We start from the raw sequence: 22634 nt of genomic DNA, 5'->3' as shown, positions 1-22634 counted from the left end.
AATGCCTTACTTGATATGACTTGGAATGGTTTTCTTGGTCTGTTTATCTGGATTCTCCTTTCTGGATTGTAGTCATATTGTGTCTTCATGAACATAGTGATTAATCTGCCGAAATGATCATCTTCTCCCTATCCGTGCGTACATAGGTTGGTTTGGCTAATCCTCCAATAATCTGTTGAAACCCTTATCCATGCTCCTATGGCCAACCAACATTGGAATTATCCCTGATGCACGCGTGATATTACTGAGAAATGGGAAGCAGGAAAAAGGAAAAAGGAAGATGAATGCCCGACCGTTACAATGCAGGCTGGGAACACCAGCAAATGTTGTCAGCTTCAAAAGCTCGCTAGGCCCGGCCGCGCCTAAAATTACCTCTATTCTCGTTGGTCATGATCAAAATGATCAATAACTCAAAAGTTGAATTCGTACAACAGAATTATGATACTTGGTATTTCTCACAATGCTTGGAGCCAAGAATCATTTAACTTGTTAACCAAGATGGAATTTGTGCTAGGGATATTGACTTTTACCACCTGGGTGATTGGTCTACGGAGTACTCCGTATAGGGATAGGGTTAATTTTTCCTCAACGTCATCAATATTGTGTAGCTCCAACGGTATCCCTGTATAATACGTACTGCTGGGCAACCTTGGAGAGAGACACGATATAACATGCTATCCAACCGTCCTCCATACAGAGGGACAGTCGAAGTCGATTTGACTATCATGGAATCGCTCCAGAAAGACAGATCAGATACCGAAAAGTCATGTCCTTATTGAACAAAAGCTACGGGGAATAAGATTATTAGGATATTAGCATCTCTGGCTGAGAAATTTGCTTGAAAAGGACGGGTAAACCATCACGTTCCCATAGCCGCAATACCAAGTGAGTCTCAACTTCCTGAAGAGCTAGGGAATGATCCAGCATACAAAATCTGGCAGAACTGTGCACAAAGCCATCTGGGATATGAAAATCAAGTTGGTCAATCTTATTAAATCATGTCAAGGTATGTAGCGAGCTGATGAAGACACATCGAAAAAAGTACTCAGCACAACAACACCGAAAAGAAAAGAAAAGAAAAAGAAAAGAGACGTCCCTGGTGCTCGCAAAGACAGGTGATAGCGTTACAGATTCTCTTGGAATTTAGAGCTTCGATGAGTAATTCCTGGCTGGGGTTCTGCGTCCGCTGGTTGACCTGGCTGACCTGGTTGAACCTCTGGTGCCTCCTCGGGCTCATGTCCGATATCATCTCCTGCAGTCGAACCCTTCTGGCGTTTTGGGGCTTCAAATGAACCCTGATTTCCCGTATCTCGCGGACCGGAGCGGCTGAATATGCTCTTCAAACTGAATCGATTGGGGCTTTGCTTTGACGGTTCCGCCGCTGGTTGTACTGGTTGCTTCGGCTCGGCGGCCTGGGCCATCTCACCATAGTTCGAGGTGCTCCACTGGCTCACAATACCTCCCAGAGCAGGCTCCTCAGCTTGGCGGGCCTGTTGCGGCCCTGTATCTGGCACTGCTTCCGGTGATGTTCCATTCGGCTGCCGTGCGGGGTCCATCGAGGCCTGTTGTTCTGCCTCTTCTCTTCTAATGGGCTTAGTGGCCGCTGTTGAGGACTCTCCGTCCCTCTCCCGCTCAATGAGAGACTTGGGCGGGGCATTCTTATCCTCCGGGCCGCCGTCTAGCCCGGCATACCCTGCGTCCTCCGTAGGGTTCCCTTGCTCAGGAGGATGCTCTTCCGCTTCATCTCGACCTTTGCCCTTTGAGTCCTTCTTCTTCTTTTTCGCCGATTTTGCGTCTTTCTTTGCCTGCTTTTGCTCAAGTTCTATAAGATCATCAGCATAACTATATCTATTCGCATCCGTAGTGGAAGTCACTCACTCAGCAATTGGCTGTGAACTTTCAATGTCTCCACATCTCTCTCCTTTTGTATTTGCTCATATCGCTTTTGCTGTGCTTCATCAAGCTGCTTCTCAATCTCCCGTGCTCTCTTTTCATTAACCCTATCGTCGATGTCATCAAGTCTTGGCTGTAATTTCGATCGAGCTAGTGCTCGAACCTGCGGGTTATCCTCGAATTTCGACCCAGTCATTGGAACAAACGTTGACGTTGGAGGCGCAGTGACGGCCATTGAACGCTCGTTCACCTTGCGTTCCCATTCGCGCAATACAGCAGGAGACGGCCTTCCGGTGTACGTATACAAATCCCGATCGATGGCACTGATCGTATCGTCGGCATTTTTCCGGGCCATTTCCATGACCGCATCATCCTCCACCGGGCTGGCAACGCCATTCTCTTCTTCCCGAAGTGTGTACCTTGCGAATCCCGTTCTCTGTGCACGGCCCCTGGTAAAGCTGCTTGTCTCCATGTCGGCGACCGATTGCGGTCGTCTCCTTGCAGAGCTGACAGAACGAGGCCTGGGCGACGCACGAGCGCTATGGTACGCCTTCACTGATTTCTGCTCCTCGTCCATTTGGGCCAAACGCGCAGCCACTCTCCGTTCTGCTTCCGACATCAGATTCACGGAAGGGCGGCTGGGGTCTAAACCCGTTAAGAGCGGGTCTACTGGGCCAGGGTAACCCGAAGTTTCAAAAGTTGCCATATCCCGGGCCTGCGGCATTAGCGCGTACATTTGCTTCGCCATAATCACAGCAGCTGCGTGCGAATTCTTTTTGGCAGCTTCATCCTGCGCCCTTTGAGGTGGCGCGCTGGTGAATGCAACCTGACGCGACGGCTCCATCCCGCCTCGCTCCTCTTCTTGAGCTGTTCGGTGGCTTATGGACGCTGCTGAAATCGCATGCGTCAAGTCCGGGAACCCTTCCTGGAAACTTGCAGACTCCGTTCTTCTGTGGGTGCTAGCCATGGCTCCAGTTGCAGCCATCCTCGCCCCCTGCTCGCTTTCAAACAGTTCCTCCGGCGCCGTCTCCCCGGATTCTAGCGTCCTAGCACGATCACGAGCCGATCGCAAAGCCGCCTTGGACCCGGCCCTGCTCAATTTAGCTTCTTCTGCCGTGATGAGTCTCTCGGTGGTCGGATCCACCTCTTGGAATTCCGCCGGATGACGAAGACTCGCCGCGGCGCCTTTCGATGCCAATTCAGGGGCAACCGCATATTCTGAACCGCTAACAGCCCGCGGGCGCGTTCCGGTCTGTTCTCGGGAAGCTGCTATTTCCAATTGATGGAATCAGCCTGGTTAATCCGCCACAATTGCGTTGCGAGTGCTCAATTACCTTCTGAACCTGCCGCTCTCCTTGGTGCCTCCTTTTCCCCTCTTATCGGCCGATACGTGGTCCTGGTCACATAGTGGGCGGCGGAAGTGGCTAACCAGCAATTAGTCTGCAGAAGTTCAAACGAATACATCGCAGTTTCGCCAGAATCGGGGCCGTGCGAAAGAGAATGGCACTCACCATAGTCCGGGCCACGCTCTACCGACCCCTGACGAGGGTCGTGCCTGGGTAGCGGCGCATTAGACATAACATCCATTCTTCACGAGTATCATACACAAATGGGAAGCGAAACGCATGGTTAATATGACCAAGCATGCTGGGGGAAAAAAAAGAGAGAGAGAGAGAGAGAGAGAAGGAATCCAAGCAGCGAGGGGAGTACAGCAATCCACGGAGCGCGACGGCAAGACCTGTTCTGGAGAGTTTGGCTGAACCGTTTTCTCAATTGCCTCCGTTAATGACAGATGACGTCGCAGATCGAACCAAACGGTCAACCAGGCAAGCCCATAAGGTTGAGTTCCGGCGTTTCTTGGTTAGGTCAGATGACTTAGACTCCCTTGGCTTTCCGCTCCGCCGCCTTCCGCTGCGCCAAAACTTGGCAGACATTCACTCCGTAGTTTGGATTCGTCGCCGAACGGTCTACTTACATCAATCGATTATGACCAACGAGTCTCAGATTTTTCAATATCAAATCGGGCAGCCCCCGCACCCCAACCCTGCATGTTTCCTCCATCATAAATCATATGTAATGCATTGTATATAGCAGAATACATTATCAGCCAGTTTCTAGCACACAAGCAACCCATTTAAGTTGAGAAGCGCGAGCCAATTCGACCCAAAGAATTAATGCTATCCGGGGCCAAACAAGGAAATAAGTTCCAAGATTTGAACCTCTCTTATCAGGGGGAAGCGGAGGGGCTAAGGCAGTGTCAAGACTCGGTGAAATTTCCGTTGGGTGTAGGGCGGTCTTGTGTGATCATCCTTGCAGATGAGACATATATAAGAAAACTGAGCCGATGCCCTCTATAAGTGAGCTGGGCATGGAGTACTTCGAGAGCTCCACTAATGCCATTGTGGTGGAGGTCGCAAAGGGTGATGCTCCTTAATTGTTAGCATCTCTCCTCCCCTCCGCAGCATCGGCTCTTAGCATCCGGTCAACTTCCAACCGCATGTGCTCAATGGCTCCCCCGCTGCCGGTGCCGTTCTTTTTAACCTTCCCAAAGAGACATTGCCATAGATCATTATCATCAACATTTTCACCCTCGGTTGCACGCCCACGGAGCAGTTTCCCCAAGGCGGCATCTTGCATCTCAAGGGAGTTGGCTGCGTCGATTACATTCTCGTTCAGATTAGAAAGATCTAGTCCGTCATCTCCATTCGCAACCAAGAAGCCTGTTCCGCTCTTGTCTAGTTCTTTTCGCTTCTGTGCTATATGAGCTAGTCGTCGAGACACCGAGAGTTGGTAGATGGACTCCTCGACTGAATCGGATACAAGGTACATCCAAACCGTGGTTTCGCGATGTTGGCCGATACGGTGCACTCGAGCAATGGCTTGAAGTTCAATGGCTGTATTGATTAATGGCTCGCAAAGGAAAACGTGGGTGGCGTTGACAAGATTTAGCCCGGACGAATGCGCTTTGGCATGCAGAAGGAAACATTCAATCTACCGACACGTCAGGCATCGCACGCTTAATCAAGGCCGACATCACATAACATACCGAAGGGTCTTGCTTGAAACGCTCAATTCCATTGTAGCTGTCAAAGCTACTAAACTCGATCCTGAACCGAGAAAAAGCACTAGCCAAGATACCCAGGAACGATTTATACTGAGAGAACACAATAGACTTCGCGCCTGGGTCGTGGTGTCGTAGCCAAATCAGATGTCTGGCAAGGGTGTCAATTTTGGTGCCAAAGGAGCCAGAGATCTCAATATCTTTAATTTCTTCCAGATCGTCGCTCTTGATATCCGAGTAGATTGCGTTTTTCATTGAGTGATGTGTCTCTAAATTCCCTGGGGCTTTTTCTTCTTGAGCTACTAGCTCAGCAGGCTTGTAGGTGATTTGGTGTAGCTCATTGGCATGCAGACGGCTTTTGCACACAGGACATGACCGGTGTTGACGCCACCAAAGACCCAAACAGTCTTTACAATACTTGTGACCACACACCGTTAAGACGCCTATGAGTGGGAAATGTCAGCTAATTGCCTCCCGAGGAAAAGGTACAGGTGCAAATGTCGGAAGTTATACATGCCTATTTCGAAACTGGATTGGCAAATGATGCAAATCCTTGAACTTTCCTCCCCACCAGCGTCCTCCCGCAGGTGGACAAGATACCGGCGTTTCGCCTTTAAGCCTGAAAGCTTAGCCTTCATTTTCTCCTCAGCGCGTAACTTAGAATCAAATTGTTCCTTATCTAACGGTTGCCCCTTAGATTCTTCAGCATAAGGTGCGACTGTGTCGGATATCTGCTGGAGATGCCGGTAATATTCCAACCTTCTATTCGTCACGCGTTGAAACAGAAGAATCTCCCTCTCCAGCTTACTTGCGATTTTTGAATGCGTAGAGAACAGTTTGCTGACGGTTTTGTGGAGGTCCTCGACGATACCAAGTTCAGCGCGAGCCCGAGAGCTACCTCCGCTCTCCTGCCATTCTAGCGAAGTCACCAATGTTCGAAGCTCGTTCAAGATGCCACGCAGGGAGCCTAACTCCCTGGGAACCTTCAGTTTCTCGCAGGCCTCCATTAAGGAAATGAAAAGATTAGGAGAAGGGCCATTGCCCGTCTTCGCTTTTTCTAAGGCCTGCTTCAATTCGTGGCTAACCAAAGCACTCGTCTGACCCGTAATTGCATCATGATGATTTGCGACCATGGCACGTAGCGTTTCCATGTACACATACATTTCATCTTGGACCTTTGTTGAAGATTCATATTCGTTTCCCTCAGGATTGGTACTGTCTTCTTCGTCGACTAGTGGTCGTAAAATGAGCTTGACCATGTGGTCACGCCATTTGTTGAATTTGATTGTATGTTGATTCATAGCCTCGGAAAAGTCCTCAAGCCGTTCCAAGATACGCTGGCTCTCTATACCGCCAGGCCGAAAATCAGTTGCCATGAGAGGAATCCGGACAAGTTCGTTCTTCTTTGCCTTGACCCTCACGACATTGATATGTTTATTGACCTTGCGACTTGTTTCGGCCAGCATCTCCCTTCGAATGAGTTTCGCGGCCTGATAGTTCTCTTCTTCAAGCCTTTCTAACCTTTTAAAATCGTCTGAATCGGGCTCCGTAAGCTTTTGGTCACTTTTGATTTGATAGTACGCACTGGCAATAAAAAATTTGCACATGTGCTCAATCTCTAGTGCGCCCCGAAGCCGCTGCTGATAGGTTCCAATTCGGTTCTTTTCTGCCTCCTCTATGTCGTCAGAGCCGGCATCCGATATACTTAGGATGTCATAATTCTCGGCTTGCACATCCTTCAGAATTACAGCGAGCTGATTTCTACAATCCGAAACTATCTCTTGCGAGGCAGATAAGGCTTTCATCCAAAGTTCCAAGGACTGCAGGGGAAGCTCTGCATTTTCAAGCAGCTGCCCTCTGCGTAGCTGAGAGAGCAGAAGACTTCTTTCTTCGGAGCGAATTTGCGTCTCATTTTGGTCAATCATAACTTCCAGAACTTCGGCAACGGAGCGGAGAGGCCCGCTTCCAAATAAACGCCGAGCATTGGTGGCCGTTATTTCCGGATGAAGACATGCCTGGCGCAGCCTGGTTAGCCAAAACCTCATCCTTTCAACGGTTCTAGGCGAATTGGGATCCCAGTTTCCCAAGGGTGCCCCGCTCGAGTCGAGGCCACATTCATCGCACATCTGCTGGAAAAGATGTTCGTAATGCTGCTCTTCAACCGCAGTGAAAGGTATGGTAATAACAATACGTTTTTGATGGGGCAGATGTAGTTCATTCCGTATCATGTCTTTGCTGTGGCGCATGACGAACTTGTTTATTAAGGATTTGAACACAGGCTTGAAGAGCTCGCAGATCCGGACCCAAGTTTCCAGTGAGGAGCAAAATGGTTCATAGCGCAAGAAGAGCAGAAGGCCAAATAAATCCCTCATATCCTTCCGTAGCGGCGTGCCAGTCACGGCCCACGCATTACAACGGGGAATGATACGAGCAACTCTCGCTGCGTTACTCGCGCCCGTTTCCACCATCTGGGCTTCGTCAATACAGACCCTCCACCAAGATATTTGAACGATCGGGGACTTGCGCCTTGGCAATCTTCGCTGATTGCGCAGGGGGCGATCGGGAGGGTCTTGTGCAAAATGGACTTCTCTTTGGAGGACAGCGTATGTTGTGAGCACGATATCATGAGATGCCAGCTGCTGAACCATGACATCATCAGACACTTTGCTCAGGTGAATTCCCTGATAATGCATAAATCGAAGGTTCGGTGCTTGCTTGGTAATTTCTTGCTTCCACTGCTCTAGAATCGCCGCTGGTGCGATGATTAAAGTCGCGCCGGAGGCCACAGGCTCCGAATCGGAGTCAGGCGCCGAAATAGCTGACTGCGGCCGTCGGTGGATACAGATAAGGCTCAGCAGCTCGACGGTTTTACCCAGACCCATCTCTTCCGCAAGAACTCCACCCCTCACCCGCGTAAAGTAGGGCCATTTCGACAGGTCGGAGATAGCGATGCAAAAGGCATGGCTGACAAAACATGGACGACCTTCGGCATCCGTGGTCCGCTCGAAAGACAGAGGCAAGCCTTCGTCCTCGACAACCGGGCGCAGGGTACCGTCCGGAAGGACCTCAACGCCCTCTCTTTCGAGGAGCCAGCCTAGTGCTCTCTCTTGGAACGGAAATAGCTGAGATTTTATAGCTTCAAATCCTTTGACTAGGGAGAGGTTGACCTGCTTCTTCGGAACATGGACACTTGAGTAAAACTCGTTCGGCGTCCATTGACCTACCTCTGAGAGTTCGCTATCGGTGGGCCGGGGGTGCTCACTTGGAAAACACTGCGCAAAGGCATCTTTGGCATCACCGAAACATCTTCCCGGTAAGTTCGGGGAGTCATTCCAAAGAACCTTGACCTCGAGGTGGAAGGATAGATTGTCGGCAGGGTCCCTGTGTAATAGGGATTGGTAGCATGCTGTGGGCACCTTGTCGAAAATGCGATAGATCGATGGGATGGTAAAAATTAAATTCAGTAGAGGGGGAGCGGACTCTAGGTCATGAGCGTCAAGACTGACGGCGGTATCGCGGGTTTGGAGCTCTAGGGAAAACAAGCGGTGGACACCCGAGCGTCGGCGGCGTAGATTCACTGGTACCCGGGTAGATGTTCCATATCCTACGTTGGCATCCGGTTGTTCGGTGAATCTCTAGAAACAACAGGTCAGCGGATGGCGCAAGCACCCGGGGAGTGGGACGTATTCTTACAAGCTTCAAGAAGAGGCGGCACATTACCAAGTATTGAGGAAGGTATTTCGCGGCATTGTCAACGTTAAAACGGCTCTTGCCGCCTTGGATCTTGCGCCGCTTCGAAGGGCGATCCTCAGTGATGCTGCTGCTATCCCTCGTGCAAAGAGAGACTAAGTCAGCTGAAACTGGGCCTAGAACTTGGGGTCAGTGAAGCCGGGACAACTAGGATTTTTGGGGGGGGGGGGGGAGGAAAGAAATAAAGAAAACGAAAGAACGGGACTGGAAAGGACAAAGTGATAGACAGCGACGTTACCTGGGATATGCAGCTCATATGCGAAGGTCGACATGGCAGATTGATATCTCCCCCCAAGCTGGCAGTGAGAGAGAGATCAAAGCAAGAGAAAGACGACAAAACGGGACGCCTTTTGAGCCGCGAGCTTATCGATAACGGCAGCACCAGCCCCTGGGCCGGGCCGATGATGTCGCTGACGGCCGCCGAAGTAGCCTGCTAGTCTATATTGGGTTAGTCACCGAGTGGCTCAAAAGCATACTTCTGTGGCGCCGGAGGCTAACCTGAAATAGATTAGCGCAGGACACTGACTAGTTGAAAAAGTGTCTGGCAGCGCTTCTATGACACTGACTATGACTATGACTATAAAGAGCACGCAAAACGGCCCTTTCACTGAGACAGAATATTGCACGGAATTACTTTACCCCATCAAATCCTTTAGTAGTACGGAGTACGGAGTAACTACTCTGTATAGTTTCTCAAGCTACCACACATCCGATGTCGAGATATGGTCGCTACAGGACAAGTGGCCCCCCTTCACCACGCATCGCAAAATCCTGCCACGCCAATTACTACCACATGAGGGAGATTTTGAGCCCGGGTGCAAAGACACATTCGGGAGTCAAATTTGACACCGACCAAGCACCAATCACAAGGGCGGGTGGCAAGGTCGTGGGGGTAAAACTCCACATCCGGTCGGCATTCCATTCAACCCGCTGACGGCTGAAATCGTAGCCATTCCCGGGTTGTTCGTACTTCGCTTCAGCATTATTGTTCCTCAGTCAAAACTAGTCCTGTTCATATCGCCGTGGCATCGCCTTTGCTTCGTGGCGAGGCGAGCTGGCTAACTAAGTTAACTGCTCCTAGGTCTCCTTGGACGAGAAAACGTACGATTCGGATAAGGATTAAGCAGCCTCGGTGCATGATCCTGCCCCTGTACTCCGGACTCCGTAGCTTTATAGTTAACTAGCGCGTAACTATTCACCTTGATAATTAACCGGAAAATGGAACCAAAATCGTCACCTATTATTATAGTCTCTTTGTCCACCAACAATAATACATATACATTTTAGGATGACCCCGACGACCGATTTTGACCTCCAAACCGCTCTCGCCGCTTGCCAAGACAGTCCTCCTGCACGATGGGCATTCATTCGCCAATTCACCCGCAGCTGGGCTTCGACGGGCACTCTTAACAATACCCAGGCGCCAGCAGACGCCAATTCTACGGAAATAGGCTTAGCAGCCGGAGAGCAGCGACTCAAGCTCACACTCCCGCCCGCCCTCAAGGAGGCATACAAACTACTCGGCCACCGACCAGATCTCACCTCCAACCACGACAGGTTCCTCGCCCCGGAGGAGCTATACATCCACCAACACACCACCACCGACGATATTAGCGTCCTAGTCTTCCGCACCGAAAACCAAAACGCTGCAATCTGGGGGATCAAGATCTGCCATTTCTCCAACCCCGATCCACCGGTCTTCATTCGCCTTGGCCTATCTGAAGAGGAAGCCGAACAATGGCTCCCGTGGACCGCCACCTTCTCAGAAGCTCTGGTCGAGATCATCCTGACCGAATCGATGTTCGACCCCACCGCTCTAACGTACATCAGCTTTGAAGAATGTGGTAGGTCGGAACTCGAAAAGAGGTTCACGCCACTTCCATTCCCCCGCTATTCTCCAGAGTCGGGAAGTACGATTTCTTGGTTCACCCATGGTCCCAACCTATTGCTTCGTCACGACGGATCGGAGGTCATGATCCGCGCCCGCACAGACGACGCGGTCCAGCGGCTGACGGAACAGAACCCGGATTTGTTTTCAAATCTGGTGCCAAACGGATATATCTAATGTGCAAAGAAACAGAAAAAAAAATAAAAATAAAAATAAAAATAAAAAATAAAAAATATATTTCAAAGCGGGGATCAAGATTTAATCATCGCTATTTCAGGATATCCGCCAGATGTGTATATATGCTTTCTCGTTCTTGAGGCCATTAATTCCGTGCTGACGAGAGGGGCAATGATCTCCTTTCTCTGTAGATAAATGGAGGGTACATACATGCAAATCTTAAACAAAAGAAACTCCTGGAGTGCAAAGAAGTGCAGGATGGCTGAGTCTTCGCCATCTCGATGCAAAAAGAAAGCCCAACGCCAATCCATTTATTCTTACATCAACAAGCGCCAGGCACCTAGTATTAGCGCTGCGGTACCAGTGCAAACACCCCTGTTCAAAAAAACAAAATGTGGTCAGCAAAACGTTTGCTCATGCCTGACAGCTCTGATAACAATTCGAGCGACGGAAACGAGGCAAGAAGGGGGGGAAGGGTGCTTGGGGCAACATACATCAACCATTGCAGAGTTGAGAACTTGACAGCTTCCACCCTCTCCCTTAACCCGGCTACCTCTTGCTCTATTCTCGTCTCTGTCTCTTTTATTCTCATCTCCTGCCCGTTCGCTTCCTCCCTTATTCTTCCTTTCTCAAGGTTGAGATCCAGTCGGACTGATGCCTGTGTGCGGTTGATCTCGTCACGCAGTCGGGAGTTTAGTTTAGCCAAATCCCCGGCAATCCGGTCATGTGAGGATCGAGTTAGCTGTGCTTCTGTCGAATCGGAATTTAGAAGCTCGGAGCGGAGTTTGGCGAAGTCAACCTTTTGAGTGTACGCAGACCGTTCGGCATCTGTTCAAAAATTAGGATTAAAAAGAGACAGTGACTTATTCGCTCCATCTAAGACTGACTAAGTCCCCCACGGAGGAGAAGCATAAGGCAAGGAAAAATAGAGCACAGACCTTCCCTCAGCACCATCGTCCTGGTCAAATTCTGTATGGATTCTTCAATAACGTCATTAAGCACTCTCATCAAGGCAACAGCCTGCTCTTCACTGAAGCCTTCGCCCTTGAGGCGCTGAACCAGCTTCAGCGTATCGAAACGGTGATCTTTTTGTGCTGCTGCGGAGGCATGGAACGCACGGCGAGCGGGGTTGAATGCCGCGACATATACACCATTATGTCTAATAGGAACAGAAGGGACGTCCGTCTCGCGACGGGCCGTAGGAGCGGGAGCGGGCGAGGAGTAGCGGAGGGCATATGGGGCGGTGGCCGCGAAGTTGGAGCAGCGAACGAGCGCCGCCGAGGACGGGGAGAGCGAGGTAGATAGACCTCTGAGCTGTACGGGCTGGCGAACATCAGTGGCGTGGAACGACCGACGCTTGTGTGTTTGGTTGGCCGAAACACCCGATCCAAAGAGGTTTGAGGGGGTGATGCGCGAGGAGCCGGTCTGTGAGGAGCACAGAAAGCGCGGCAACTCGACGACGGATTTCGAGGTCGCCATGATGAATATATATGGGCGGAGTAAAATGCCTGCCGAGGCCCTCAAGTCAGACCTGCAGCCGGGTGATCATCGTATGCCAGCCCGTGTACCTCCCACAGACCGTGTCGCCGATTGGAAAGCGATTGTGCTGCAACGTCTGGAAGTCGCGGGGAATGCGATCTAATCAGATGGACCAGCTGACTCAGCATCACGCCTGCGCCAGTCCATTTTGGTGCTAGCGTTTCCCTGCATTGCGCGGAAATCGATTTGCGGGGAACATTTAGTATTATTATTGATTGTCGAAAACCCAAAAAGTCACTCTCGTCGCGCAAAAGGCCCTTGAAGCTATCGCAATTCCGAAAGTAAAAATGGCATTTGTCATCCTATACCCCAAAATGACTGCACTGTACTCGACGTGCGCTCTCCCTTTCCGAACATTGAGGCGAGAATCAGGGAAAAGATCACAAATCAGCGCTCTCGGCGCCGGGCAGCATGCTTCCGCGTCCCCGTATTAAAAAGACAGCTGTGTCTCAAGCTGAGAAGTTTGAACATATTATAGCTATGAAGAAGCCAGCCTGACACACTAGCCGTTTGAAACGAGGAGTAAGCCTCGGATGCTATATGTTAAAGCTTCACTCCCACCTTTTTCTCCCTCTTCCCCCCCTTCTCTCACGCAGCCACTGCTATCCCTGGGATATCAAAATGGCTGGCATTGACTGCCTCCCGGGCGAGATCTTAGTTGAGATCCTTGCTCAAGTCAAGGTCAATTCTTCGAATCTCTTCAGCTGCATCCTCGTCAGCCGGTCATGGTATCAATTAGGACTCCCACTGCTCTACCGCAATGTGGTGCTGTCCGACTCGAATGTCAGTGTTTTCTGCGGAAAGCTCAACGCAAGTCACGGCTCACTCGTTCGATCATTGACCGTCCGCATTGCTCCCATTGAAGATGCACCGGCTACATTGCTCCCTGGCCTGCTGAGTACTCTCGTCCAGCTGCCGAGAATGACTACTTTCGCATTCCGCGTCACACGTCAGCCGGTCCCCTCGTTCTCCCTCTCCCAGGACCAGTTAATATCTCTTGTGGATGCGCTTCCTGAAAGCTGTATCAATCTAGAAATTGATACCAACTCCTCCGATGTTGCACCCAATGCAGACGGTGCTCACTTTTGCAATGCACTGCGCCGCATCCTTCCGCGCATGAGGAACGTTCGTCTTCAGCTAAAATTTATGTGCTCGCAGCTTTTTGGGGACGGACCGCCTCTCCCGGGCAACCTGCCCTCCGATCCCAGCCTGCCATTTGAACCTGTCTCGTTGCCCAACATACAGACCCTCATGGTGGATTGCATTGCAGATAACGCAAATCTTCCAAAACACTGCAAGCACCCTAAGATGGCACGTCACCCATTTACTGGTTGGGACTCCGTGACCGAGGCATTAAAGCGAGTGGTTGAACAAGACGGCTCTCACCCACCGTCAGCCAGGCTCTTCGTACTCAGCTCTCTACCCCTCAACAATACCAGTCAGAGGAGCTGCACCGCATTTGCACGCGCGGAAATGGTATCTCAAACTACTTATACCCTCCCGTTCTGTATCTTTGCTTTTACAAACCAATATCATGGCTGGATGCTTCGCACCCCGGATGGCCGGGAGATCTTCTCAACGGTTTGGACATTGAAAGATTTTGCAGAGGGCGGGGTATGGAAGACTATCGTTGGCGGAAGCAGGATCCCCGCGGAGGTCCTCCTGCAGAAGGAAAAGTCTTTCATTCCAGCACTGTACGTGGAAGAAAAGCTTCCGATTATGTCTCTGAAAGAATGGACGGCGCGGTATCCTGATATATCCTGCCCACTGTGGCGGAATGAGCTGCAGGCGGGAGTGAGACTTCTCGATGGAGAAAAGAGAGAAGGGCCCGAGGAATATCTGTCTCGAAGACCAGTTACTGAAAAGACACCGCCGGGCTTTGTGAGGCTAAGATCCGAAGCTTACATTAATCTTTACGGGCAAGATGATCCCCGTATCATCAACCGGACATGAATAATGCAACAAAGTTATTCTCGAAACAAAGTTGGATGGTCTTCAAGAAATTGTATACATAGTACATGCATGCCTCAATGGGCCTACTATTCGGAAATTAAAACATGTGACACCATTTTAATAACCAAGAAGAACCTCTGGCCAAATATCTGGCATTTCTGGCTAAAAGTAGTTATCCTATGGACGTACGGAGTACCACGCCGCAGAAAGAAGCTCTTCAGCGATTCACCTCGTTTACCCCTTGTGTAGTCGTGGATGCTAACAACCTTTTTTTTTTTTTTAATTCAAATCGAACATATCCCTCAGTAACTTCATTGTGTCCTCTGGGGTGTTAACGGCATGGCCCGTGGTACGTTTATCAATGTAGATCTCCCAGTCATTCCCGCCCTCAAAGGCCTTGTCGCCGAAGAAGTGGATGGTAGAGAACTCAACGCCAGAGATGTTCTTTTCGGCTTCGACGTGTTGGAGGCAGTACGTCTTGTCCCAGCCGTTCGGGAAGACGTCGAAGGAGATTTGTCCGCCGATGGAGTATCTGACACACAATCGGATTGTTAGAAATGCCGTAACACCCATTTATTGAAAAACCACCCGTCAGGTGGAAAGTGCGAAACCGGAAGTGTATGGTAAGACTCACGTAAGTCCATAGTCGGGGAATTCCTTTTTCAACGCCTCCACCATGGTCTTTCGTATGTTATGCACCTTGTCATACCTAACGGGGAGAAACGATCAGCGAATTAGTTAGCGTTCCACGCCACATTCCTATTAAAAAAAAAAAAAAAAAAAAAAAAAAAAAAGAAAGGAACACCGAAAAAGATCAGTCGAACATGTAACACGTACTCTTGAAAGTCCAATCTCTCCTGCGTGCTTGCATTGCGTCCAATCGGGCTGACGTTCACCATACCATTTCGGAACTCCACGAATGTGCCTCTCTTCTTGGGTAACCTCAGATCCGCGATGTACTTCAGGCAAAAATCCACCAGCTTCTGATATTTCTCCTCTCCGAGCCACTGGATGAAGCTATTACTCTTCAGGGGCTGGCCCATTCTGAACGCGACCAGGCCATTCTCGGCGAAGCAAAAATCGAAGAGGGATGTCACCGACGTGGTCTGGGAGCCGAGCTGTTCTTGTTGCTTGGCTAGATCCGAGCCACCGACCTGGGGAATTGGCAGATCATACATGTCAGTTGAAAGAAGGGCGGGATGATCGGCGGACGGTCGCACAGTGTCCGGGATGGGCTGGGACTGGCATTTTGCACAAGCAAAGTTATGCATCTGGCTAGGGAGGAAGGAGAGGGAACAGCGCGGGGGGATAACTGGTAATCTGAACGTACATAGCCAATCGCACACTTGTGCCGGAGCTGCGACAGCAATTGAAGCATTTCGGGCGAGGCGCCCTGCCAGGGGCGGTCAGTCCAACTTCCACTGCAAGCTAAAGAATTGCTCTTCTCTTGTGTTGCTCCTTTTTTCACAGGCAAGGACATGCACTCACCAGCCTCGCTGGGGTCAGTGTACCATCGACGTCGAACAGGCAAATTGTGTTTTTGATAGGACGGTTTTCGAGGGAGGGGTACACGCTTGCTGCTTCGGCAGTCATGATCGCGGTCTAACTATGCGGGGTATCCTGCGTTCTCAAGTTAAACGGAATAAAAAAGAAGAAGAAGAAGAAAAGGAGGCACCGCGCCTTGCTACAAATTCCGAGTAAGACGAATTGAAAACTTGCGAAGAAAGTTAAAAACGAAAAAAGAAACGAAAAATCGGTAATAGGGAGCTATGCGATTCAGAGCAAAAGAAAATGAGAGAGGGGCAGAACGCACTTCCACAGACGGTGAAAGAAGACGAAGATGAGTTGGCTTCTGATCTCCATTGTGGAGCCCCCCTCTCCCTCACAGCATAGTTTACGAGCCGGCGAGGACCCGAGCCAGGGGTTGATCCGTGGGCAGGACATACGTAACTCTCCCAGGGTTTGGTCAATGGTTTGCACAAAAAAGACCCTCCCGACCAAAACTCGTACGGATGGATCTGGCTAAGCAAGTCTGCCAGACAGCATTCCCAACCAGCCTGGAGGGTCAGATCGAATGCTGGCCTCATCCATATGCCCGCAGCACGCTCTGTGATTTGAACGCGCATCCTGGCTTGAGCATCCAGATCAAGTGGAGCCGGACTCAAGCACAGACACTTTCTCCCAGCAGCGTGTAACGAGTTAACCCGTGAAAGCTGCCACAGCCAGCCAGGGGGGAAAAGAAGATGATTACAGCTCACAAACCGAACGCTTCTCTAGCCCTGTCCATTAAATAATGCTATGTGGATTTCTGCATCTATCACCCCTTTTTTTTGCAAAGCAGAGAGCTTTGTACTGTACATATGCATGAGATATTTCTTCCGCCAAACGCCAAGCTCTTTTTCTCAGAGCAGATGAGATCCTCTCCCGTAGCGAACACATTGTCATGAAAAACGAAAAGCCAAATAAATTTCCCAGATAATGCTCCCAAGGAAACATAAAAGTACAGCGATCACTTAACACCACGCTCGAAGTCGATACCATGTCCCTCCTGCGGGATCAGAGGCCGCGGGGTGACCATTTTGGGTCACCAAGCAGGCCGAAAGGACCCATGTTTAGACTACACCTGGCTGGATTTGCTTTCCCTTGACACTCTTCCACTCCAAGCCAAGGGCGCCAATGATGCCTATCGCAGACATGGCAACGGACACGTACCAGGTGTTGGTAAGAGCCGCGTTGTATGCCTCCTGAACGTTATCTAGAAGGGCCGGCGGTACCAGCTCCTTGAGCTGGGTGGCGCCGACTTCCAATACCAGCGACGGGTCAATGTCTGGCACTGCTTCCCTGATGCCGCTCATAAGGCGATTGCCGAAAACATTCTGGCCAACAGACACGAACAACGCTCCACCAAACGTCTGGGCGAACATAACAATCACAGTTCCAACTGCCACATCCTCCAGCGGCAGTACGGTTTGGGCTGCAATGAGCGGTAGCTGGAACCCAAACCCAAGCCCAGTGCCGAAGATAACTTGATACCCAATCCACTTTTCATGGCCGGTGGTCGTAGTGAAGGTCGTGAGCATACCTGCCCCAATTGTCGATAAGATGCTTGCGACGTACGTAAATGGAGTATAGTATCCAGTAACGGTAGTTCCGATTCCACTCAACAAGGAGAAAATCACCAAAGCCAAGACTAGTGGAATAGCCATGATTCCCGACTTTGTGGCCGAAGCGCCTTTGATAGCCTGAAACCAAATAGGCAGGTAGAAGACAATTATGAAGAACGAGGATCCTAATGTGAGTGCAAAGAAAGCTGCGGATGCAATGCTTCTCTGTGTGAAAATGCGTGGAGGAACAGTTGCATCATCACCTTTGTAGATTTGAATTCCAATGAACACGCTGATCAATATCGCGAAGAGAATGAAAAGAATGATGATGCGCCAATTGCCCCAGGCATATCTGGTGCCACCCCACTGGAGAGCGAGGAGAAGACAGACGACACCGGGCATGAACGCTGCAGAACCAATTGGATCAAGCTGCAATAGGCGGGCTTTCCAGCTTAACGAGGTGTTGAGATTTTGTTTTGGGGCCTTGAGGAAAACCAGGATGGCGAAGATGGTCACGGCACCAATTGGGAGATTGATATAGAAGCACCACCTCCAGGAGAGATGGTCTGTAAAAGCACCGCCCATCAGTGGACCAACAACCGAAGCGATACCGTACATACCCCCGAAAAGGCCATTATCTAGCATTTACAAAAACAAATCAGCTTAGGTTTAAAAAAAAAAGATGATGTTTTAGGGTGGGGAGAAAGAGAGAAGAGAGGGAAATGAATGACATACAGATGGGTCGTTTCTCCAGGGGAACCGTATAAGCGACAATCACCAAAGCACCAGAGAATATCCCCGATGCGCCCATACCAGCAATAGCACGGCCAATGATGAGAGCTTCGGAGCTTGGCGCAGCTCCGCAAACAACTGAGCCAATTTCAAAAATGCCGATGGCGGTCAAAAACACCCATTTCACAGGAAAGAAAGTGTACACCTTCCCAAACACCAACTGAAAGGCACAGGTAGTGAGGAGATATGAACTTCCATACCAACCGACATCATCAAGAGCCTTGAAATGGTTAGTGATTGTTGGAATAGCTGTCGTGATAATCGTGTTGTCCTAAGGGTAGCCCGGTCAGCAAGCTCCATCATCCCCACCAATGAAGTGAACGAAACTTACCAATGCAACGAGGAGTACAGCAAGGGACAGCCCGATGATGATAATCAATAGAGTTATTCCCGAGGCATATTCAGGTTCTGCTCTTGCGTTTTCACTTTTTTCGCTTGTCTCTTGCGCGTCCCTAGGCTGTTCAAGTGACGCGACTGCCACTGGCTCCCCAGGGATGGAACAGTTCATCGAGGCCGCCTCTTTATCATTTTCTGCTTCAGAGGACGGATTGTCGCTGAATGCGGTCGTGATTGATCCGGGCTCCTTCGTCGCAACCTGCTCGCTGGACTCCTTTCGAAATCTTCTGATCCAGGATGTCATATCAGCGAAGGACGATAGTTTCTTCCTTTTTTTTTTTTTTTTTTTTTTTTTTCTCTTTTTGGGACGAGATAGGGAGTTATCGAAATGTGCAAAGTGATATCCACATGTAATTGGATGGAAAAATAAAAAATAAAAACAAGAAAACGACGATCCCAAAGTTGATCAAAGAATGCGGCCGTGGGGATCTTAGCAAACAAGTATCCGAACAATCGGTGTAACTCAAGAAGCAGCGATGTATGTATGTACGGAGGACCTTTGTAAAAGGAAAGCTCAAACGTGCACTATTTGACTCCTGTATGGTCGAGAAAAAAGCAAGGTATACGGAGTATATATAAATAAGAATCGAGACGACTCAATAGTGCCAACGTCATAGGCACCCTGGCTGCAAGAAAAGAAAAAAAAGAAAAAAAAATCTCGGAAAGGATATAAATTACCTCCGAGCAAACGGCTGCATAAAAAAAAAAAAAAAAAAAAAAAGGGCTTTTTCGGTTCTGAGCCCCGGCTCGTGTTTAAGGAGACTGGTACGGGGCAGCTCTTGGATCAAGCAAGCAGCCCCCGTGCCGTTCGCAGATGACCCAAGATTACCACTCTGAGTTTTGCCGACTGTCGGGGGCTCGGTGTATTTTGACCCTTGCCTAGGAGATTGTTTGCATCGCTGAAGAAACCGCGGGAGGATGTTTTTCTTCACGGTTTCTGTGGCATCAGGGTAAAGAAGGCGGCTTGGCCGCTTGTTTGGGAGTTTTAAACTACTCGGCGCCACGAGACAGAATCGTCCACAGGATTGTCCAGCCCATCCCCGTCACGAAAATCAAGCAGACGCTAAGGAATTTGACTGCCTAGAGTTATCTTGTCGTGGATGGAGAATTTTCACGGCGATTTTGGTCCCCCAGGCTTTCGACGTTCTATCAAGGGCTTCCCTTGATTCTGTGCTGGCCCAAAACAAAGAAAATTAAAGTTCTCAGCTAGCATGGAACCTTGAGGATACGGATCGGTGTCGGGCAGACTGCCACATTGGGAGTTTGAGCCAAGCACGTTCCGATCGTCCTGTTGAGATCGGCCACGAATGCAGATGCCCCTGTTGTCAGGAAGTTCCATCATCCGTCAGTTATCGAGTCTCCATTGGCATGGATGTCAGTCCGGAATGCGTAGACCTGTCATCCGCCCGGAATGTGGCTTGCGCGCGTTGAAGATCATGTTGCACAAATTTTTCAGGGTTCAGGCTGGGAGATACCGCTTCGCGTCCTTGCGTCGGAACCGGGAAGCTCTGTATCGGCTTCTTCTGTGCAGGTCAACAATCCAAAGTTCGGTCTGCCCGGGTCACGGAACGCAAAAAATTACACGTTTGCCAAGCTGTGCCTCGCGAGTCGCCGACTCGAAATTTTCGAAAATCAATACGAGCGTGATCAAGGCCAGAGCCTTTTTTTTTTTTTTTTTTAAGGAAGGACTCCATGAGTGATTCACAGCCCCATCCTAGTCGGGACACGTAGCTTACTGTCAAAGTGCTCTTGCTCTCATATTGAAGCCAACCGTCAAGCTTGGAAAAATAGGGGTTTGGCCCGTGAATCACAGTAGCCACAAAAACTCGAGCGACCGCCGGCTCGAGGCGCTACGCGCCCGATCGTAAGGCTAAGACCTCCAAATGATCGCAGCGCTTGACCAATGATGCTTTATCGATCTCGGGCTGTGGAGGAACATTCGTCCGCGTACACGCCGACCCTCCGATCCTTGCGCTGTGCCATGAAAAATTATCTCCAGGTATGAAACAGAGACTCGAAAGGACGGAAAACACCTTTCCTCTCTCCGACCTCGAGACGGGAATCGCCGACTGTTATCACGAAGCAGCCAGACTTGGCGACAGCGACTTCACTATGGTAATGGCCCTCCTTTAAAAAGACACGACCCGTGACAAACAAACCAGATCGATGGCGTTCGAAATCTTGGCCCTGCTTCCTGGACTTGTTCACTACATACGTCATATCAATTGTAGTAACAGAGAACCCTTTCGAAGACCTCGCGCCTTGCTCCTATCAGCGTGAGCGCAATCGACAAGGAGGGATTTAATAAATAAATAAATAAATAAATAAAAGAGGGAACAAAAAAAAAAAAAAAAAAAAAAAAAGGTAATCGCGGTGCTTTCGACGAACGAGTACTATCCTAACAAACGCCGTCCCGTTTAACAAAGTAACCAAAACTCCATAAGCGGAGCCGTTATGACACGGCTGACTGCAAGACCTTCGTGGCTAACTGACTCAATATCTTTGCCTTGTCCGTTTGCGGCAACTCTTGGAAAACTTCATAGACACTCTTCCCTTTCTTGTCTCTCACCGCTCCAAGCCTATTTCCTGCGACTGCTCCCGCCACAGCTCCCGGGAAGTTCGCAACAATGAACCCTAGAGCACCGCCGCTAAGACCTCCTACGATGGACCATAGATATCCCCCGGCGGCCTCAGCTTCACTGGCCGACATACCTTCCTCTCGAAGCATCTCCTCGAACATCGATCCAAACTGGTCGGAAGCGAACGACTCAGCCTGCGGGGGAGGGTGCTCGTGGGCCCAGGATGATCCCGCCGAGGACGAGGTGCGACGTGCTGCATCGTACTCACGGCGCCTGTGCGGGTCTGAGAGAACGTAATACGCATCGTTTATCTGTTGGAATTTCTTCGTTCGGGCGGCTCTATCGGGGGAGTCTGCGGGTACGCGGTCGGGATGGTGCTTGAGGGCGGCGCTGCCAGGATATGGTGAGCCATCAGTAACGTTTCACGCACTAAAAGGGGGGCCCGATGACGGTGGGAAATCTTACCGTTTATAGGCATCACGGATTTTCTGCTGTGTGGCGGAGGAATCTACTTCCAAGATCTTGTCTAGACATCCAGGATCAGTGAGGATGTTCGTGGATACCAGGATAGGTATGTGCCCGCAAGCGTACAATAATCTACACGGGTATCTGCGAGAGGAGGTCTTTTTAGCATCCGGGGGTTAAGGTCATATCAGCACGCGCTCAGGCTCTGGCTTCCCTACCAGCCATTCTCTAATCTTTCAATGCTCCTCAATTCCTAAAACTCCTCAGGAATACTGTTGTTTATCTTTGAATTCATATGTGAAATGAACAAATCTTTCAGGATATCCAGGCGGAAGCAAGAATAAAGCCAGCTGGCCCGTCGACGGCACTCTCGCCCAACCGCGTTCTCTTATGGCAGGCGATGACGTTGTTCCAATCACAGAAAGTCAATCCACTCAGTAATTATGTAATTCCCCCAATTTACTTAAGCATTTTAGAGTTTATTCCACGTGATCATAACTAAGCCAATAAAATAATTGGGTAACTAATCAGCAGCTACTCCGTAGTTACATAAAATCTGTCATTTTGGTGGGTCGGGGCTTCCCTTGAGAAATCAACAACCATAGCGGTTGATTAAAAGCCGCGGCTCATCCTTTGGTCGAAGTGCTCCTTCTTGCCAGCTCTTTCTTGACCTTTCTGTGGCTAAGTTTCTTCGGGGGGAGTCTGGGAGGGCTTGCTACCGTGCCCTTATTGAGCCAGTGCCGCTTTCGGAGGCTGTAATACTTGCGTAAACTACAAGGCATACATTAGGAGCACGGGCACAAGGAGTGCGTGAGGCAAAGGTTGGTCCCTTCTTAGATGCGGTTGGTGCATGATTTAAGGGGCAGGAAAGCGAAGATGGTTGGCACCAGCACACTTGCAGATGTTGTAGTCAATTTTACGTCCGGTGGGCTCATCAATGGGAAGTGCATCGGTGTCCCTTGTGCTTTGCCGGTCGAGAATATTCTCAACTTGCCATTTGTACGGTTAATTTTCCAACAAGGAAACTCAAGGGCCAG

At 50.0% G+C, this 22634-nt stretch overlaps 8 protein-coding genes across 8 annotated transcripts; 2 read left to right on the top strand and 6 right to left on the bottom strand.

Annotated features, from left to right (window-relative positions):
* Positions 1-774: 774 nt before the first annotated feature.
* D8B26_006939 (uncharacterized protein) lies at positions 775-4623 on the bottom strand. The gene is made up of 4 exons (XM_066125337.1): positions 3405-4623; positions 3228-3317; positions 1879-3162; positions 775-1822 (listed from the first exon to the last, which is right to left on the bottom strand). The coding sequence occupies exons 1-4, from the start codon at positions 3478-3480 to the stop codon at positions 1125-1127; spliced, it is 2148 nt and encodes a 715-aa protein (XP_065981419.1). The 5' UTR covers positions 3481-4623; the 3' UTR covers positions 775-1124.
* Positions 4324-8976, bottom strand: D8B26_006938 (uncharacterized protein; the record flags this gene model as incomplete). The annotated part of the gene is made up of 5 exons (XM_066125336.1): positions 4324-4884; positions 4940-5397; positions 5526-8589; positions 8648-8820; positions 8943-8976. 5 exons carry the CDS (start codon positions 8974-8976, stop codon positions 4324-4326), a joined length of 4290 nt encoding a protein of 1429 aa, XP_065981418.1.
* A 1016-nt stretch (positions 8977-9992) lies between these two features.
* On the top strand, positions 9993-10769 carry D8B26_006937 (uncharacterized protein; the record flags this gene model as incomplete). Its single annotated transcript, XM_003066852.2, has 1 exon — positions 9993-10769. The coding sequence occupies one exon, from the start codon at positions 9993-9995 to the stop codon at positions 10767-10769; it is 777 nt and encodes a 258-aa protein (XP_003066898.2).
* Positions 10116-12362, bottom strand: D8B26_006936 (uncharacterized protein). The gene is made up of 3 exons (XM_003066851.2): positions 11708-12362; positions 11264-11597; positions 10116-11144 (listed from the first exon to the last, which is right to left on the bottom strand). Exons 1-3 carry the CDS (start codon positions 12246-12248, stop codon positions 11087-11089), a joined length of 933 nt encoding a protein of 310 aa, XP_003066897.2. The 5' UTR covers positions 12249-12362; the 3' UTR covers positions 10116-11086.
* Positions 12363-12929: 567 nt separating this feature from the next.
* Positions 12930-14271, top strand: D8B26_006935 (uncharacterized protein; the record flags this gene model as incomplete). Its single annotated transcript, XM_003066850.2, has 1 exon — positions 12930-14271. One exon carries the CDS (start codon positions 12930-12932, stop codon positions 14259-14261), a length of 1332 nt encoding a protein of 443 aa, XP_003066896.2. The 3' UTR covers positions 14262-14271.
* Positions 14272-14540: 269 nt separating this feature from the next.
* On the bottom strand, positions 14541-15854 carry SEC53 (Phosphomannomutase; the record flags this gene model as incomplete). Its single annotated transcript, XM_003066849.2, has 5 exons — positions 14541-14793; positions 14896-14970; positions 15099-15415; positions 15592-15654; positions 15750-15854. The coding sequence occupies 5 exons, from the start codon at positions 15852-15854 to the stop codon at positions 14541-14543; spliced, it is 813 nt and encodes a 270-aa protein (XP_003066895.1).
* A 662-nt stretch (positions 15855-16516) lies between these two features.
* On the bottom strand, positions 16517-19735 carry MFS1 (MFS sugar transporter). Its single transcript, XM_003066848.2, has 3 exons — positions 18489-19735; positions 18101-18428; positions 16517-18003 (listed from the first exon to the last, which is right to left on the bottom strand). The coding sequence occupies exons 1-3, from the start codon at positions 18795-18797 to the stop codon at positions 16874-16876; spliced, it is 1767 nt and encodes a 588-aa protein (XP_003066894.1). The 5' UTR covers positions 18798-19735; the 3' UTR covers positions 16517-16873.
* Positions 19736-21005: 1270 nt separating this feature from the next.
* D8B26_006932 (uncharacterized protein) lies at positions 21006-21766 on the bottom strand (the record flags this gene model as incomplete). Its single annotated transcript, XM_066125335.1, has 3 exons — positions 21006-21522; positions 21598-21658; positions 21724-21766. 3 exons carry the CDS (start codon positions 21764-21766, stop codon positions 21006-21008), a joined length of 621 nt encoding a protein of 206 aa, XP_065981417.1.
* Positions 21767-22634: the final 868 nt, after the last annotated feature.

Source organism: Coccidioides posadasii, chromosome 3, assembly GCF_018416015.2.
Source record: "Coccidioides posadasii str. Silveira chromosome 3, complete sequence".
Lineage (NCBI taxonomy): Eukaryota > Fungi > Ascomycota > Eurotiomycetes > Onygenales > Onygenaceae > Coccidioides > Coccidioides posadasii.
Note: the sequence above shows the minus strand (reverse complement) of the source record. Positions and strands in the feature narration are given on the sequence as shown.